This window comes from Alosa sapidissima, chromosome 8, assembly GCF_018492685.1.
Source record: "Alosa sapidissima isolate fAloSap1 chromosome 8, fAloSap1.pri, whole genome shotgun sequence".
NCBI classification, from domain to species: domain Eukaryota; kingdom Metazoa; phylum Chordata; class Actinopteri; order Clupeiformes; family Clupeidae; genus Alosa; species Alosa sapidissima.
The window spans coordinates 17,230,475-17,249,241 of record NC_055964.1 but is presented as its reverse complement, the minus strand read 5'-3'; the positions used below and the strand labels follow the sequence as shown (position 1 = coordinate 17,249,241).

The window sequence follows — 18,767 nt, the reverse complement described above, 5'->3', positions numbered from 1 at the left end:
TTTCACACAACACCCCCCCCCCCCACACACAAACACACACAAACACTCACACACACACCCCTCCCCAATAGCCAAATGTTGCTGACATTTCACATCACATCTGTGAAACACTGCATGCACAACACAAGCGCTTGCACACATTCCTCCGTAATGACACGCAATGTCAAGCCCCCTTGCAAGACGTAAAAATAGGGTGACAGGTCTGTCATAAGCTGTCTGTCAGAGAATGGCTTTTGTGTGCAGATCCCCTTCGTTGCCGTGCATTTAGCCGATTCTGTGTAAAACGGAGGAGTCAGCCTCTTACAAGCAATTAAGAGTTGCATCAACACACCCCTCCAATCACGCCCCGGTGCACATAGCAACCAGAGGAAGAAAAACACGGTCTGCTATGGTTTCCTCACTTCTTCTCTGTGGATTGGGACCTAAATGTCTAATACTGTCATTCAAGGCACCCCCCCCCCCCTCTCACACACCCCCCGGTGCCACCCAGCTAATTACAAAATGTCAAGGGGGAATGGGGAGCCTGCATTCCATCTGGATCAGCACAGAAAAGAGTTCTATATGAATATGCCATTACAGTAAAGGCCCCGACCGCTGTAGGGTATGGCATGAGATATAGGGCAAATACAGTGCAGTGGCATGGCACCGATATGGTCTACTTGTCCAGGAGTCTCTTGTGCTCGCTTGTGCTGTAAGCACCTTAGATGGTGTTTAACACGGCCACTCAGGTGCACAAAGGATGATTTTTCTTTATCCCTTGGCAGTGGTAAATCTATACACTATGCTGTAGCTATTATTGATCCCTTTAGATATCGTTTATGAAAAGCTGTGCAGATATAGCATCTCTTGATGGGATTTTGCTCTTTTGCTCACCCTCTCTGTGGTGGTACAGTATATGTCTGGATGTGTGTGTGTGTGTGTGTGTGTGTGTAGGGGGAGGGGGGGGGGGGGGTTGACAGAGTGAGCTGAAATCAATACAATCTATTATTACTGTAGCGGTTGACATGTCATAGTTTTATCGGCCTCACTGTGGTTTGCCTCTGTCCTATATTGTCCTTATGATAATGATCCATATGACTGTTTCAGCTCCAGCAGCCTCTGTAACACATCCAATTGGACACGTTCTCTCAGGCTGAGAGGTTGATTGCCATAAACTGGCTTGCCCTGGTTGTCATGATTTGCTGTTGTCTTTATTGTTTGGACAGGGATCTGTTACACCCACAGACGTAATAACTTCCCAATACGCAATAAAAAATCTGGACTGTTTAAATGTAGGAGTTGCACGAACGTAATAACTTTTGTCCACCACAAACACAGGGGTTTGCACCAATATTTGTTGAATAAAGCTTCTTCAACATCCAACACATATAATATTTATAGTCAGCCTATGATATTACAGATACAGCCAAAAATGGAGGAATGGATGATTGTACATGTTGAAAATGACTCCAAGCATAACTACAATAAATTACTTACATTCTCAAATGTAAGCAAAACCAAGTTGTCATATAAAAAGATGACAGACATTACCCCCTTGCAAAAATGACAGTACTTGTGTTTGTGACTCAATGTATGAGCGAGTGTGTGTGTGTGTGTGTGTGTTTGTGTGTGTTTCTGCATGTACATGTGTGTGTGGTGTGTGTATGTGTGTGTGTCTGTCTATCTCTGTGTGTGTGTGTGTGTGTGTGTGTGTGTGTGCGCGTGTGTGTGCGTGTGTGTGCGTGTGCATGTGTGTGTACGTGTGCGTGTGCTTGTGTGTCTACACATGTGTGTAGGGGTGAGTATATCTTAAGTCTTCTGAATTATGCAGCTCTGTGGAAAGTTTCAACACTTTGGTTGTACCGAGTTGTTCCATATTTCATAAGTCAGAATAATATCTGAACCTCGGGCCATCCTATGGTTCACTAGGGTCCCCAGGGATGGCCTGCCTGCTTGCAGCCCTCGGGCAGGCTCATGTTGAGGCCGCCGGTAAACTGCAGACAGAGCACTGAATTATCATACAGAGTGTGATGAGTGCAGCTCCAACCAAATGGGCAAAGGCATAACCCCTTTATTGCAAGATCTTCACAAAGACCACAGGGTTAGGCTTCTTCCAGGCCTTGTTTACAATATAGCAACTCTGCATTTTAACAGCTTTTACTACACCAGAATAAGTCATAAGAGGGAGTGGTTATACTGTACTATACTGTGGATATATTGCACTCATGACATCTAAATGTTTGTTAAAAATGTTTGAACATCGATTTTTTACAACGGAGGTGTCCCACAAAGGATTCCCACTCCAAATAAAGGCTCTGCATGCGCATTTTATGTTTTTTCGCTGTCAATGGGTCGGGGTAAGGACATGTACCCTTCCGTCAACTGCTGAACGACAAGGGAAATCTTTTCCTGTCTGCTGAGAGACTACATGAAAGTATTTCAGAGACAGAGAGAGAAAGAGAGAGAGAGAGAGAGAGAGAGAGCTCCTGATTTGAGTGAGGTAGTGTTAAGCTCAGTGTCTGTGTACAGGGATTAGCCCATGTGAGATGCAAAGGAAAAACAGAGGTAATCTCCCCCAGCCTAATCCACACACTCTTCTCTCCATACCTGTCCACCTAATCTTCTTATTGAATTACCACAGCCACGATATATTTCAACAGAGTATTGAAACCATAAGAAGTTCACCCACAGAACGATGGAGTCAAGACACCATAAGTTAACATGCACAGCATGTAGCATTAAACTTGACTGAACTCGTAAAGGCAAGCCTTTCATTATAAATCTTGCCATTGAAAGCCTTGCGTGTCATACAATATGCAAACAGTTTAGCATTGTACAATTGAGAAAGATTTCAGTGCTTTGAAGAACTGATCAGGAAAGACTGATTGATAGAGAAGCATCAATTAAAATAGGCTGTTCTGTGTTGCAATCTTAAATAAAAGCCACAGTCAGTATACCACTTTGCCTTTTACAAACATCACAAATTAAATTCACAAGTAAAGCCTCTTTGCTCTACTTCAAAACATCTCTTTAAACATTTAAAAATGATAATCTTCAAATTTTCTGGGGGGCTAATTAGACAGATCAGTTATTTAAACATGTTACGAGAAACCCCAGGTAAGCTGGTGCCCCCCACCCAACCATTATAGCCTCATGCGGCTATAATGCTCCCTGCAAATATTCATGAAATCTATTAAATCCCTTGCTGAATTATTCAGGCCTCTTAAGGTCTCACAACGGATGTGCAGTCTTTTGCTGTAGTGAGAGCAGCTCATTATACATGTGATGTTCTTATTTACAGTAAGGGGAACGAAAAAGGGTGTGCTTGGGTATGCAAGTAAGAGAGAGAGAGAGAGAGAGAGAATGCGAGAGAGAGAGGTTTGTTGGTGAGAGTGGAAAATGTGGGTCTTGCTCTTGATGTTACCCAATGGATTTTCAGTCATTTTAAGTTATACCGGGAATTGTTATATTATACAGTTATTATACAGTCATGATAGGCTTAATAATATACATTATATTTAAAATACATAATCTGACCAAACCTGTCTGTCAACATGTATTTCTTAGAATTCACCTGCTCTGCTGTCAATAGATGTCAAAGTGTGTTGAATAATGTTGCAATTCAGCTAATGGAAATTCTGAAAGGCAAGGTATCATTACACTATTGTATACACAACTATTGTCTCCAACTTTCTAAACAACATTATTCCTTACAATAGGTCTATGAGATGAAAGCTAAACGGTGGGACATTCGCGGGATGTAACGGATTTTACCATGTCATCGTGAGTATGACAATTGGTAGGGTATAGCATGAGAAAGACATGAGCTATAGTTTCCTATGTTCATTCCAAGTCCCACCCTGTGTGCTACAGCCTATGGTAATTTAAGCAAACCGACGGCACTCCTTAAGCAACACTATCAGACCACACAAAAAACACATTAAATCGGTGATTTGTGCTCGTGTGGATCTGACTGTTAGGGGAGATTGGACTGATGCGCATTTGACGAGTGACAGCCTGCTGACAGCTCGGCTGCAGACCACCATTCAATGACAGCAGGACGTCAGAACGCCCATATAGACAGGCGTAAACGTAACGGCTTTGGCGGCTGGCACCATTAACACTAAAATAACGTCCGTGTCATTCTATGCGACAAAATAAGTTCGTCTGAGTAATTTAGAACTATGTCTAAACTAGCTCACTTCCTTTGGCAATTGCAGAGGTGGCGGAAGTACGTCAGTTATCTGGGCTCTGGGCATTTACTGCACTCTCTCCAATTTCAGATGGAGGGGAAAAGAAGGGAGAGCAGATTTTAATCATTCCTGTGTCTTTAAAGCTACTCATCAAAGCTTTGCCTTTTCTGGGAAGGAAATAGACGATGTATCGCGAACAGCAAAGGAAGCACGGACGGTGTACAGGAATGGATATTTAAAACTTACACGGCCCTGGATGTAGCCGTTGCTTTCTTTTCCTTGTTGGCTGGTACATGGGGTTTGATCACAGTGTGGAGGATTGTACTGTGAAGTGAACGGAGGATCATTTGGAAAATAGGCTATTGCGTTTAGGTAGCTGAAGACTTGGGAGAAATCCTTACCTCGCTTCGTCTGGTTGTATACTGGTCTTACGGTGAAACTTAGCAGAATGAGATAGTTATTTCTCAAAACTTGCATTTATTATGTGCTTTATTCACGAATGAACCATTTGATATTTTACTGTCAAGCACGCAGCTTGTTGTAAAGACGTGTATTTTTAGATTCGCTTTTTGACAGTGGGTCATGAATAAATAGGGTGGTGGAAAACATGGGCCAGCGACATGATTTCTCTGCCTTGTCTGCAGTATGCAGATATTAATGTGCTCCACCAATGCAACAAAGTTGCAAACCAAGTGAAATGCATGTAGCCTATTGCAACTATATATCAGATTTGCACCTGTTTAAATGAAGAGCACTTCGATGTTTTAGCGCTAGATCTCGAAAATACGGGCAAGATTTTTCGCCTCTTCGTCCTCATGGAGCAGTTGAACATTTGTTTGTTTATTATTTTAGGGAGCTATTTATCCAAGGTCATTCTGTAGATTGTCCGTTTTTATTTATACACGCATGTACATAGCCTATTGTAAGTTCGTAACGTTAACCTTAGTAGTCCCATAAGGGATCCGAACAGCCGACGCTTTGTGATCTGGTGAGATTTTTTATTGCAACGATTGTAAAATGGATGGGAAATTGAAGCAGAGTCGGAGATCGCGTTCCCAGCGTGAGAGGGGACGGAGACGGGATTCTGCTGGCAGGGATGCCCGCAATCTGAGCCCTTCGTCTTGCTCAGACAGGGAGCAAACTCCTGGAATGGATCATGCCTCTCAGAATGGGAAAAAAGCCCCCCGTTCTCATTCCACATCTTCTACCAGAGCCCCGCGCCCCCCTCGTCGAAAGAGACGCGAGTCCAGCTCTCAAGAAGAGGATATAATCGATGGATTTGCTATCGCTAGCTTCGTCAGCTTGGAGTGTCTGGAGGTAAGGGCAGGCTAAAAGTCATTTTATATTCCTAACACGTCCTCATGTCTACTGCCGTCAACCTGAAGTTTGAAGTGTATTTTGTTTTGGCTTCCACTGTGAATGCACAAATGCACTGCTTTGCTTATATCTTGATTGAGTGAACTGAACTATGTAGATATATTTGCAAGAATCTGGGATGATGTTGACTTGAGGTGTATGTGACTATATTATTATCATAAGCTGTTGACCTTGCGTTCAATGGCTGCATTTTAAGAATCTGTCAGGTGACTTGATAGCCCAATGTTTAGGCCTTCATCACAACATTCAGTATGTGCCTTGAAAATGTCCTCCCCAGCATGATACATGTAATCATAATGCTGCGTAGATAGGCCTAAGTAAAAAGTACTATCCCTGGTTAATCCTTTAAACATTGACCTACTTCATGGTAGTTCTGATCCCACACACTCCATTAGTAAGTTAAGGACCACTAAGATAAGTTTGCTTGAAAGGTAAGATAAGTTTGCTTGAAAATATGCATATTTTTGTGTCAATTTTCCTGTGTAGTTTAGAATCACTGTATTTACAAAAGCTTGTATTCAGATTCTCCTCTGTTGTTATAACAATAGGAACCAGTGGGGGTAAACCCCAGTTAGGTTGATAGGATTACCAACTGTGTTCCATGCCACTTTAACTGAGTTTGTATTAGGGCAGACAGGCAGGCGATGTGACTTGTTATTCAGCTGTGTGGAGGTGTGCTGTTCAGAGGCAGGTTCAGCTTGCCAGTTTGCAGTCCTTCCCCAGGGGTGCCCCACAGGTGTTGTAAACCTGAGAGGTGTCAGTGAGGACCTGCAAGAGGACGCCCTCCCATCTGTGTAATTAGATGCTATCGCAGTGTGTTTTATTCAGGCTTTTAGGGAAATGGGCAAGATCTGACGCTGATGTGCTGTGGCTTTAACTTGATTAGGTATGTAAATGACATGTAATAAGTGTGGAATGAATCACTGTTGTGTTGTGCTTATTGTGTAGAAAGGGACATTTGACCCAGACCTCACACCTTCACTCTCTGCTTTCCCTTTGAGTTTAGTGCAAGTCTACAGTTTGGGGATCTTTTGTTGTTAACAGTAAAAGCCTTTAGTAATAACATTACAGTGCTGTGTTATGCTGTATTGTGATGGATGAGACCTCTTGATGAATTTCAAGAGTTTGAGGGCAGTTGAATGAGTCATGTGTCTGCGCCGCGGCTTTGTGTGAAATGTGGCACCATGAAGTCACTGGTATTAACCATGCAAGGCCGCTTTGCTTCGTACCTCAGCAGCTCTATGAGCAGAAGTAATGACTGTGTACATAGCAACAACGATGAGTGTGCGACTTACAGGAAAAGAGAAAATTGGTAAGAAAGGCTTCTTAAGGCGTCTTGAGGTCTGACATCTGACCACAGGTGTTTCGTAGCAGTAAACAAAACAAAGAAAGTCAAAACAAGCAAACCCCCCTGACACAACCTGTAGATATCGCCCCCCCTCCCCCTGTTCTTCATTCAGTCATTTTTTCAAAATATTTGTAGGATGTAATTTATTTATGAGTACGCATTTTTCCGTGTTTTTCCCAGTGACTCGGCCAGTCAGTGGTTATTTTTAACCAGGCATGCCGCTTGGCCTCAAACTCGGTGGGAATCTCGTATCATTGATGCGTTCATTACAGTAATTCTGAGGCTCTCCCTTGCCATAATGTGATTCGCTGCATGTTTGTGTGGATGGAAAAACAAACTCTGTCCCGGCTCTCGTCCTGCGGTTTTTGTGTGTGTGTCTGTGTGTGTGTGTGTGTGTGTGTGTGTGTGTGTGTGTGTCTGTGTGTGTGTGTGTGTGTCTGTGTGTGTGTGTGTGTGTGTGTGTGTGTCTGTGTGTCTGTGTGTGTGTGTGTGTGTGTGTGTGTGTGTGTGTGTGTGTGTGTGTGTTTGCGTGCTTGTGTATGTGTTTGTGATGAAACTCGGACAAACTTCCAGCGTGTCTGCATAACAGTCTGTGTTCCCTCACACTGATTCAAATGTACCAGCAGTGTGTGTGTGTGTATCTCTGTGTGTATGTGTGTGTGTCTGTGTCTCTGTGTGTGTGTGTGTGTGTGTGTGTGTGTGTGTGTGTGTGTGTGGTGTCGGATCAGAGAGGACGAGAGAGCAGCTGCTGTTTTTGGGCTTGATCCACGGCTTCTGGTCTCTCTGCATTTGTCTCTGCACAGAGAGCTGTGGTGACTTCTCATGCACTGCCAAGGCCTATATGAGCGAGTAGTCCTATCACCTAGTGCGGCCGCACCACTAATTGCGTATCAATTATGCAGCCGCCACAGGCCTATTAGCCATTAAATAACGTACCCCCCGCCCAACACACACACACACACACACACACATACCCATACATATACACACACCCTCACAGAACTGTATGCTGCTCAGTGTGTGGAAGTTAAAAGGGGACGTTTCAACACCATTATTCAAGCTCAGGTGCATTATGACAGGGTCATTGAGTGATTACCAAACAATGCACTGTGCATTGCCCTGCGTGTGTGGATATTACGTGTCTGTGTTTGTATAAGTATAAGTATATATACTCTTTTGATCCCGTGAGGGAAATTTGGTCTCTGCATTTATCCCAATCCGTGAATTAGTGAAACACACTCAGCACACAGTGAACACACAGTGAGGAGAAGCACACACTAATCCCGGCGCAGTGAGCTGCCTGCATCAACAGCGGCGCTCTGGGAGCAGTTAGGGGTTAGGTGCCTTGCTCAAGGGCACTTCAGCCGTGCCTACTGGTCGGGGTTCGAACCGGCAACCCTCCGGTTACAAGTCGGAAGCGCTAACCAGTAGGCCACGGCTGCGTGTGTCGAGTCAGAGAGAAAAAAAGCTTCTAGAGTAGACGATGCCTACAACTGACCTACATCTAACAGCCGTGAGGGTACACAGTATGTGGGTGGCCTCCAAACGGAAGTGGAGCCTAGACTCAGCTTTTAAACTCCCAGGCTTGTGTGAGTCATATCATTCCCCCTTAAACTCGCTCTGATAATGCAAGTGAACTCAGGGAATCAAGGGTATTGCATTTGTGTATGTGTTGTGTGGCTTTTGTTTGTTTGTTTGTTGCTGTTTTTGTTGTTTGTTTATTATCTCTTAGTTACCCTGGAAAGCTTCTTACCTATACCTACATGTACCTCTGTGTAATGAACATAGTTCCTTTCTTAGTTCTTTCTGTCCATAACGCTGGACTGTTGCAGCGGTTGCTGCACGGCTTGGCATGCAAGTGATGAGATGAAGCATGCAGAAGTTTAAACCGGTTGGGGCAAAGTGCTCACATGCCCGTTTAGACAATTACATAATACCTGCAAGCTTCCTTATAAAGTCCCTGTGCATAAATAGCTATTGAGTTGATAAGAAAATGTTGCAATTATCCACCACCTTCCATAATACAAATGAGATTTAATATTTGATTTCTCCCTCTCTCTCACTGTCTCTCTCTCTTTGTGTGTTACGTCTGTGAAACAAATCTGCTTGCTAATCCAGAAAAGTTGATCCTTATGTTGATCTGCTTAGGCTTGTGTTTTCAGATTTATTTGGTTTCACTGTGTGGAAACATTTTTTTTCCACAGTCAGGGCTCATTTGTAGCACACAAAAAAGATGAATATTTTCATGGGTGTCATCCAAGAATTAAAGCATGGAATAGTATCGTTATGCATTTATGAAGAATCTGTCATATCTTTGAAACCTACAGTATTTTTTGTTATTACTGCTGCTGGTTCCTAATGCATTTCCTGAGCTCATGTTCCAAGATGTTTGATTTGGGCAAAGCAAAAACAAATCTCATGAAACCAATAACCTGCAGGCCAAAAAACCCCAACAAATTAAAAATATATTTTCATGGTGGGTGGCAACAACAGCTGCAACACTGTCCTTGTGTTGCATTGATTACACAAGTAGGCAGCGTATAGTAGCAGGTAGGACAAAAAGCCCCGATGTTAATTAACACCATTGCCTGGGGGGAATTCTTGTGGCGTCTGGCACTTTGTTTTTTTTGTGGAGAAAAGGGTGTCTTTTGCGGGTTGCCGTGCCTGAGCCTCATCTCTCTCTCTCACTCTCTCGGTCTCTCATGGCTGGCGGACACGCAGAGCCTTTCCGAAAATAGACCAATTTATTGACAAACGAAATCTAAATATACCCTCCAAAGCAGCTCTTCCTCCTACCCCAAGGGAGCGGGTGGAGGGTTGTGGCCTGGTGGTAATGCAAGCCCTGCATGTCACGGCTCTCTGACCCTACGAGTGGCTCCAAAAGAGGCTAATTAGCAGTTTGGCAGTATTAGCTGTGAAAGGAGTTTGTGTGTGTGTGTGTGTGTGTGTGTGTGTGTGTGTGTGTGTGTGAGAGAGAGAGAGAGTGAGTGTGTGTGATTCCTTCCTTTTTCTCTATTTGAGTTTAGTTTAAGACTAAACTGGATGGAATTACCAGCTTGTCAGGACCAGCTGTCTTGTAGCAGATGATGGAACGTTGAGAGTTGTTTTTAGTTAGATTTGGAGTTGATAGTTTAGTTTTAGTACAGTGCATGCACCCGTTGGAATGAACGTGCTGAGGCATGTCGAGATGGCTCCACTGCTGAAGTGATCACACTTTATTTCAGCTGAAATTATTTTTCACTTAGCAATTTTCTTCACATAATACTGCACTTAGCAATGGAAACTGTTAAGTGGACGAGAGTGAGTGAGTGAGTGAGTGAGAGAGAGAGATTGAGAGAGAAAGAGAGAGAGAGAGAGAGAAATAACACTTGCAAATTGGCAGTCAGGCGGGCCCTCATAATATTTACTGTAAAAATAATAGCGCGTAAGGATAGACAAATTATAAGTGCCTCATTAAGTAATTTGTGTTTTCCTTTCAAATAAGCATTTTGGTCAAGTCCAAGTCTCTCGCTGGCAAAGCTCATTGCCCTGAAAGGTATGTCTTCAGAGGCACTCTAGACCAGCTTAGAAAGCTGATTATGGTATGGTGTGTTGTGTGTGTGTTTTTTGGTAACCCTTGTTTTTGTGAGTAAATGAACCCTTTTATGGGCGTGTGGAATCATCATGCTCAAAGGTTTGTTTGCTGGTTTGCTGAGCAAAGCTTTGACACAGCTACCTCGCCCACCTTCAAACAGGAACAGATGACTCATGTGTTAACTTCAGAATGAGACATAAGGCCACAATCACACCAGCAGCAATTTCATCTGAACTCTGAGGTATTTCACGAATCATGGCTGCTTCAAACCCTGTATAACAAGAGTGATATGACTCAGTGGTCATAGGTTTAGCGCTGACTGACTGTGTAGACCACTTTTGTCACAACTTGGTTTGTCACAGAAGCATGAAAAACATGCATACTTTCCCTTCTGTGGATGAAGGCCTATCAGTGTACAGAAACACACACACACACACACACACACACACAGGGGGACATACTGTATGTCTTACTTATTAAATCTAGTTTGCTTAATACTTTTAAAAACTACATTTAATGATACATTTATGCCTCATCATGCTCTGCTCTGGTAATTTATTAAAGATTGACAATAATTACATGTTTACTGGACATAGTCTCTTACACACAGAAGTCACATAATCTACACTGTGATATGTTAATGATGAATGGGACATGGTTAGCTTTCTCTGAATGTGCTATTTCCATGGCCCCTGATTGAAGCACTGATTCGTATCTCTCTGTCCTTGGTGCACTAATGATCAGAGTAAGTGTGTATGTGGACCCCCCACCCTCCACATTCACTGATGTTCTGTCTAAATCATGCACCAGAGAGGCTCTCAGAACATGTTTTCTGTATAAATGACTCTTGCTGTGAAAGCAATTAGCGTAACAGTTGTCGACAAGCTCCTTGCTCCGAATGCTAGATACGAGCATTCGCTCAGAGGGGAATAGGCTTTATGGTCGAAGTGATACTAACAATAATTGCTGAGAGCTCTATTCCCAGCCTGAAATAAGATATAAAGAGAATGGGCCTCTGACGCTCTCAGAAGCTTCTCCTCTCTCTCTCTCTCTCTCTCTCTCTCTTTCTTTCTTTCTTTCTTTCTTTCTTTCTTTCTTTCTCTCTTTCCTCTTAAGCATGGGATTCAGGAATCCACACCATGCCTCAAACAGGAGATGATATCTTGGAAATACTCTCTCTTTCTCTGGCTCTTTCTCTCTGTCTGACAAAGACAGAGGTTTCTGTCAAATATTACCCTTTGTGTAAAGTCAAACCAAATAAGGACTTGGGCTGTTGTTTCAGTGCGGATTCTGGCTGCTGGGTAACAACCCGTGGCCAAGATCAGAGCTCCGAGATAAGTGTGTTATGCAACGTGGAATTCTCCACGCTCGAGCTGACAGAAACGTCTCCCTGCCTCCGTGTTCTCTTTCGGGACTGGAAGCAGTACCTCAGTCCCATACAACATTATTTTTCATCGTAAAACTTTTTTTTTTTTTAAATAAATAAGCCCAAATGAAAATTGATAGACACTTTTAGCGTGTGTCATTGCTTTTGTATTGTAGTGTATACTCTGTTAAGATGCCCTCAGTGACCAACGACTGGCTGGTATATTGAGTGTGTGCTCTACGGGGAGCAGTTAAGAAGACACAGGCCCAGAGAATGATGGATACGTTTACAGACGGTCCGTCACCAGCTGGAAAGCATGTCTCTTTTGAGCTTTTGACGCCTGTTGTTATGGTTATTTTCTTCTCAAGGCCTTCTGACCGAGGAGCAGGAAACAGGCGGCGCAGGCAGTAAGGTTTGTGTGCTGTCCCTTGTCCCTTCCTCTGTCTCAGTGAATCACCATCCTTGTTCACAACAGACCTGCTGAAAGGGTCTGACCTTATGTACTGCTTTGGGGTAATTGATCTGATCTGTCCTCATTTGAAAAGCTGAAACTGGTACATTGTGAGCAACTCAATGTTTTTGAGACATTGGCATCTGAGTGACAGACACACACACACACACACACACACACACACACACACACACACACACACACACACACACACACACACACACACACACACACTTACATGTTGGTGTACAATTTATGCCCTTTGAAGTGTACTACTGCCTCTTTGCTCTCCCTCATTCACAAATGTAATCTGACTGCTGGTATGTAGACCTTATTTCTATTTTATGTACTCCAAATGTATGTGTGTTGAAATGCCGGCCGCTCCTTCCCTTCAGATCATTTTTTTAGGTCAAAGTTCCGTCCAGCTTGTTTCCATTACTTATCCAGCTGCTGATGAAGCACCCTCACATGCTGTGCTATGGCACATGCTGTGAGCACTTTACTTATTTTCCTTTTCAAAAGAAGAAGAAATCAAGGCCCCCTTATCTGTATCGATTCTCATGGTGGCTGTGTAGTCTGCCGTTCCTAAAGTGCCTGCTGATTGCTGCGGGACTCCTCCAGGGTGAGGGTCACCGGTTCACCTCCCAGGGAGCATGTCATGTGTACTCTTAACATGCAGCCTACACCCTGCATTCCAAAGCCCGGAGTCAGGCAAATGACCCAGTGAAGTTGACCGGACCTGTGGTGTGCATGGATCCTGGGGCAGGGAGGTTAAGGAAAGGTGAGGCAGGTGAGATGGAGGACCCAATAAGGGTTAAGCCTAAAGGTGTCCCAGGAAGAGAAACACTTTGGCTGGAAAGGTGACGCGCTTCTTGAACGTTATAAGACAGAATAGTGTTCAGTGAATCAGTGGTACATTTTGTGAGAATCTGAGATTAATGTGACTCCATAAAATTAACAAATTGACCTCTAATATTACCAAATACTTAAGCTTTGGCCAGACCACCTGTGTGGAGGTCAAACAATGAGTCCGTGTGGGGAGGTCACAGAGGGGGCCATTTGACCAGACGCTTGGCTGAAGATTGTGGATTTCAGTGTTTTTCTGCTGTGAGGGAGTGAGCGACGAGAAACAAGAAGCGCGAGCTTCGGAGGGCTGTGGGGGACAGTGAGTAAATGGGTGGGTGGGGGGGGGGGGGTGTATGCCGACCCCAGCAGTCCTGCCTCTCTCTCACGGACTCTAAATAGCAGTCCAGCGTAGCGCTGTATGCTTCAGCTGTCAGGGGTGATGAGTGACACAGAAAGCTGAGGCCTGGGCCCCGTCAGGGTCCTCGCCAAGCCTGATGTGTCATGAAATTCCCAACAAGTCAACTTAGTGCAGAACATCTTGTAAATCCTTAATGGCTCTTCAGCTTTGTCTATTTCATAATGTAGTTATCTATATGTGACTATGGCGCCATACTCAGAAACTCTTAAATATTCAGAGGAAGAGAAGAGTGTGAGAAAGAGGGATCCGTACAAGCGTTTACTGTAAGACTGCCATTGAGATGCTGCATGTCATGAGTTAAGGTTTCGGGACCATTATGAATCGTCTGCTGACAGACTCCATACGAATCTGCACTCAAATAAACCAATTGTTTATTGGCTTTCGTAACCAGACTCATGTCAGGAATTCATGCGAGTCAAATGGCGAATGAGATAATGTGTCTTTGGGGGCCCCATGGGCCAAAACACAGAGCATTGTTCTCCGCAGAATGCACAATGGCTGTTTCTGCTCAGACAGACGAGGCAGGCAGGCCCTGAGCTGACAGAGGAAGGGTGGTGATCAAGATGCAGCACTACCAGCAGCAGCAGCAGCAGCAGGATGAGGAGAGGAAGCGAAAGCCGTGCGGTCAGAAACCATCGCTCAATATATTGTGAGCTCAAAACCTAATGTCACTGGAAATGGCCTCTTTCCCATAGCAACCCCCTGTCCTCGTACTCGCTGATCTTGTTGCTCGCGATCTCCACGGGCGAAGAGGTGGGGGGGGGGGGGGGGGGGTGGGGGTTAGGGGTGTTGGGAGGTTGACCGATGTTTCTCAACACCACAATTAGATTACACGACTTGGGGCCGTGAACTGTGCGGCTTTGAAAACACCATCCCCTTATCTGAGAAGGCGCATTCCACAGTGTGCCGGGGAAGGGCGGTCGGGCTAGCTTTTGTCTGGGGCTCAGCCCAAACTGGAGGCCTTGGGAGACACACGAACGGAACGAACGAACAAACGAACGCTGCCGCTGCCCCCTCCCCCACAGTGGGCAGGAAGGAAATCTCGCTGCTATCTTGTGTGAAGCATGTGTGGGTCGCCCCCGGCGGGCCCCCAACTGTTGAGTCGTTGTGGAAATCTCAGCCTGTAGAGGAGTACCAGAGCTACCCGCTAGGTGTGAGCCATTAACCGCAGATATGTCTCATGAGTTTTCAGCCCCTTGGGAGTTTGTGAATATATATCTGAGGTGTTTGTGTGTGTGTGTGTATGTCTGGGGTGGGGGTGGATGGGTTTATGGGTGAGGAGGAGGGGGGGGGGGGGGTGAAATAGAAATATCACTTGTGCTGTATACTGTAGGTAGACCAAGGAAATTGGTTTTGCTCTGAAAAAATGCATACTCTGCACCAAAGAAATAAATGATCAAAACGGGCAAAATAACACCAATGTAGAAATGTTGTTTTGATCCAGCACACTCATCAGAACTGCTTATTTTCCAGGGACTTTTTTCCAGGGTCTTTTCCTCTGTTGTGCTTTTGTTTGTTGTTTGTGTTGTTCTCAATGGGCGCTTTTCCATTGCTTCGGTCTTTACGTATGTGGTTTGTGGTGCGTCTGAAAAGCTGCCTGTCAGAGCCAATCAGTGCAGGTCGTGTTGCTTAAAACAGCCCTCCTTGCTTGCTACAAGCTGCAGACTGAGCGGTGAGAAACAAGCCCAGGAAATGGAATGTGACACACATTTCATCGCGCAAAGTGCTCTGAAGTGACAGAACATAATGCATGTGTAGATGTGGATGGCAATGAGATTCCACCTGGAGATCTAGACCCAGGGAATAAAATAAGGGGGCAAAAATCCTTCTGCGGATACATTTTAATTGTAGATAATGAGTGCTATAGGTTATCAGATGCATTTATTTATTTATTTATTTATTGTTATTTTATCCTGTATTTTAACAGGTGAGTCCCATTGAGATCTTGCATCTCTTTTTCAAGGGAGCCCTGAATTCGCAAAAGTAAAAAAGGACACTAAGAACATATTTGAATGTGTTCTTGCATCTCCGATTCTCAAGGGTTGTGTACTCTTCCACATCGGAACATCTGTTGGGTCCAAGAATTGTATGTGCATCGTAATGGCCCGCATGGTATTATTCCGCCGTTAGAAAAGAGGAAATGTGTTTTGTCTTGTTTCTCCTTTCCAGAAGTCTGAGTGCTACCACAAGCTATTTAATATTTGGTATCTGTAAGCTGTTTTGTATCTGTACGCCATTTGACAGATACACAATAGCTTGGCACAAGGGCACTTATTTTTAGATATAAACCCATCTCCCGTGGTAAAGTGGATTCAGAACACATGCCAGCTCCTTGGCACAGGTGTACTTGTTTTTATATAAAGTACTGTATGTCTCAGCAAGCGGCGCGTTGATCGCATACACATTGTGACAAATTAGAAATGGTCATGCAGACGGTCAAGGGACAGAGTTCAGGGAAGCTGGGCACGTTTGTTGTTTCTGTCTTTCACTGACGGCCCGTTGTGGCCTTTTCCACTGGGTAAGCAGCAGTAGTGAGCTGGGAGCTGCCTAGAGGACGACCTTCCCCCTTGAAACGGGCTCCTGGCGTTTGTTTTTTGTCGGCGCTTCATCTGTATTCAGAGGTATGCTGGTTGCGGGGCCCCGCACTTGTGAATTCACCCTTGTCATGCCACATTTAGCAGATAGCGGAGATAAAAAAAAAAGACAGGGAATAAAAACAAACAGATGTTATTTGGGACTGCTTGAGTGGTGAAGGAGGAAGAGGAGGAGGAGAAGGGGGGTGGGGGGGCTGATATGAAACCAAGGGCAAAATGGAAAAGCTGGAGAGCCTTTTTGAGAAAGAGCAAAGAACATGAAAGCTGCACGACTGTAATAGGATGTCTGTGCCAGGCTTTTAGTCTCACTCTGGAACAAGTGATCCTGGACTTAAGTGGACCGTGGCGTGTTCTGATACCCTTTCGGGGAACATGTGGCCCCTCTAGTGTGGGCCATTTACTGTGAGAGACCGTTGAGCCGAGCGGGTCTAACGAGAACCGTCGCTGTTCCACTGCGACCATAAAGAAACCACAAACAAGGTTAAGTGCCTTTAAATAGGCAAGTCTGAGTGTCAGCAGAGAACAGAAGTGTAACAGCAAACGTGCCTTATGTCACATTTTTACATGAGCAGCATTATTTACTGTAAGGCTTCAGAGTCAGGTTAAGTAGGTTCACAGTTGTGTATCTATATTTACACAGATTCCTACCAGGTGCATGCACAACACGTCTTTTTTTTTTTTTTTTACTAATAAACAAGGCATCTGTGACCTCTGAGTCATCAAAATGACATACACTGCTAATGGCTCATTATGGTCAGCAAAACATGTCTTATCTGAAGCCCAGCAGTGCCCTTCGAATGACCATCGCGCAGTGAATCTCCAGCGCGGGCATCTTTATTTATACTAAACTAATGGCTGGAATAAAATGTGAAAATAAATCTCGGCTGATACTGGAGTCCAAGGGAAGGCCAGTGTAGGACAGTGGTGCTCTCTCTCTCTCTCTCTCTCTCTCTCTCCCTTCAGATGACCTTGCCCACTGAAAGAGGCAGCTGGTGAGGGGCGCGTTTGAAAAACAGGCGAGGTCGGTACTTTGTCTCGCTGGCTTATAAATAATGTGACTTAGCGCTCCGAGGAATGTGTCTCCATTACGTCAGTGAGTGGGGGTAGGGGAGGAGAGAGTCGAGAGGAGGTCGACGAGAAGGAGGAGGATGAGGAGGAGGTTACATTGATATTTTTCCTACCGACAGTGTCTGAGTGATGTGTTGCTTCCAGAAGGGAGTCACTTGCTGGAGCATGTCAGCTAGTGTGGTTGGGGTTGTTGATGGAAATGTGTTTCATTGTGCATTCTGCTAAGCCTATTTAATCCAGGGGTTTTCCCCTCCATTGCCTATTATTGTGCCAACAGTAAGTATGACAAGTTTGTTGTGTCCATAATAAAGACCATTTATATTTGTTGGGCGCTTTTGCGTCACTGTGAAATCTCTGCTAAGGTGCTGGCTTCAATTGAGTTGCACGCTTCGTCTGTCCTTTAGATAAAAACACGTCATGCCTTTCATCATAAAAAATAGCCTGTCCATAGTTCCATAATATTTCCCACTGATTAATCCAGTGCAGAGAATCCCTAGCTATCACTGGCTTAGCTCAGCTGTTTGGAAAGGGGACTTTGCTCCCGTTGTGTTTGGCCCTGAGTATACCCTGAGAAGCTGTCATTAGCATATTCCGAATGCCTTGTTTGTTGCATGTAGTCCTGGTGCACAGAGCATGCTTCTGTGGAAGGTCACGCCAGAGTAGAATCATGCTTGTTTACATGTGCAAAACACACAGAAACAAGTTGTGCATTATGGACACTTTGCCATTTGTATTATTTGACTTATCCCTTGTGCTGTAGTGAGTAGTATATATTTTTCTTTTTTAGGAAGTGTGAACCAATATTTGTGTCTGTTGTTTCTTTCTTTCTCGTGTGTGTGTGTGTGTGTGTGTTTGTAGGTTTATGATCTGTGTCAGACGCTTGTGTTCATGAGTGTGTGTATGCTTGGGTGTTTTGCTGTGTGTGTTTGTGCTCATGTCCTGTTGACACTAACGACCCGTGCTTTGCAGACAGTTGTTGGCTGTTGGCAGTGGTGATGGTGGTGGTGGTTGCGGCTGTGGCGTTGTGGGAGTGGTTTGGCTCGTTGCACTCAGCGATCAGCTCAGGGGAGTGGCGATGGAGTGTGTGTGTGTGTGTGTGTGTGTGTGTGTGTGTGTGTGTGTGTGTGTGTGTGTGTGCGAGAGAGAGAGACGCCCGGGTCGGTTGGGGCTGTTCGAGGGGATGAGGGTGGAGGTGGCGGAGCGTAGCCGCATCAGGCAGGGCTGGGTGGATGAGATTTCCTGTGTTTGCCTATGTGGCTCGGGGCGAGCGCGAGAGTTCGGTGTCAGGTTGCGGCTCAGGCACTCAGAGCGCGGGTGCACTCATCAACAGCGGCGTGGCTGCCATTTACATGTACAGGATTACCACACTGTGTACCACACTGTGCCACAACTGTACGGCTGCTTGACCACCACTCCCCCAAAGCAGCACCGTCATCTGCTTTTACGATCTTTGACAGTGCATCTTCATGCTCAGTTTATTATTAAAGTGGGCATTCCCCCCTTCCTCGACAGGAATAGAAGCACTCTTGCACATGGCCGATGTCTCACCGAAA

At 44.8% G+C, this 18,767-nt stretch overlaps 1 protein-coding gene across 8 annotated transcripts in view; it reads left to right on the top strand.

Moving 5' to 3' along the window:
* Positions 1 to 4,122: 4,122 nt before the first annotated feature.
* The window catches only part of fbrsl1 (fibrosin-like 1), a 235,266-nt gene continuing 220,621 nt past the window's right edge, over positions 4,123 to 18,767 (top strand). For 3 of the 8 annotated variants that reach the window (XM_042100139.1, XM_042100137.1, XM_042100134.1), the window contains exon 1: positions 4,125 to 5,489. In XM_042100139.1, the coding sequence (XP_041956073.1) occupies positions 5,190 to 5,489 (300 nt within the window). In that variant the 5' untranslated portion in view covers positions 4,125 to 5,189. Of the gene's footprint in view, positions 5,490 to 18,767 lie in introns of all 8 variants that reach the window. The other 5 variants (XM_042100135.1, XM_042100138.1, XM_042100141.1 and 2 more) reach the window with 5 other exon arrangements.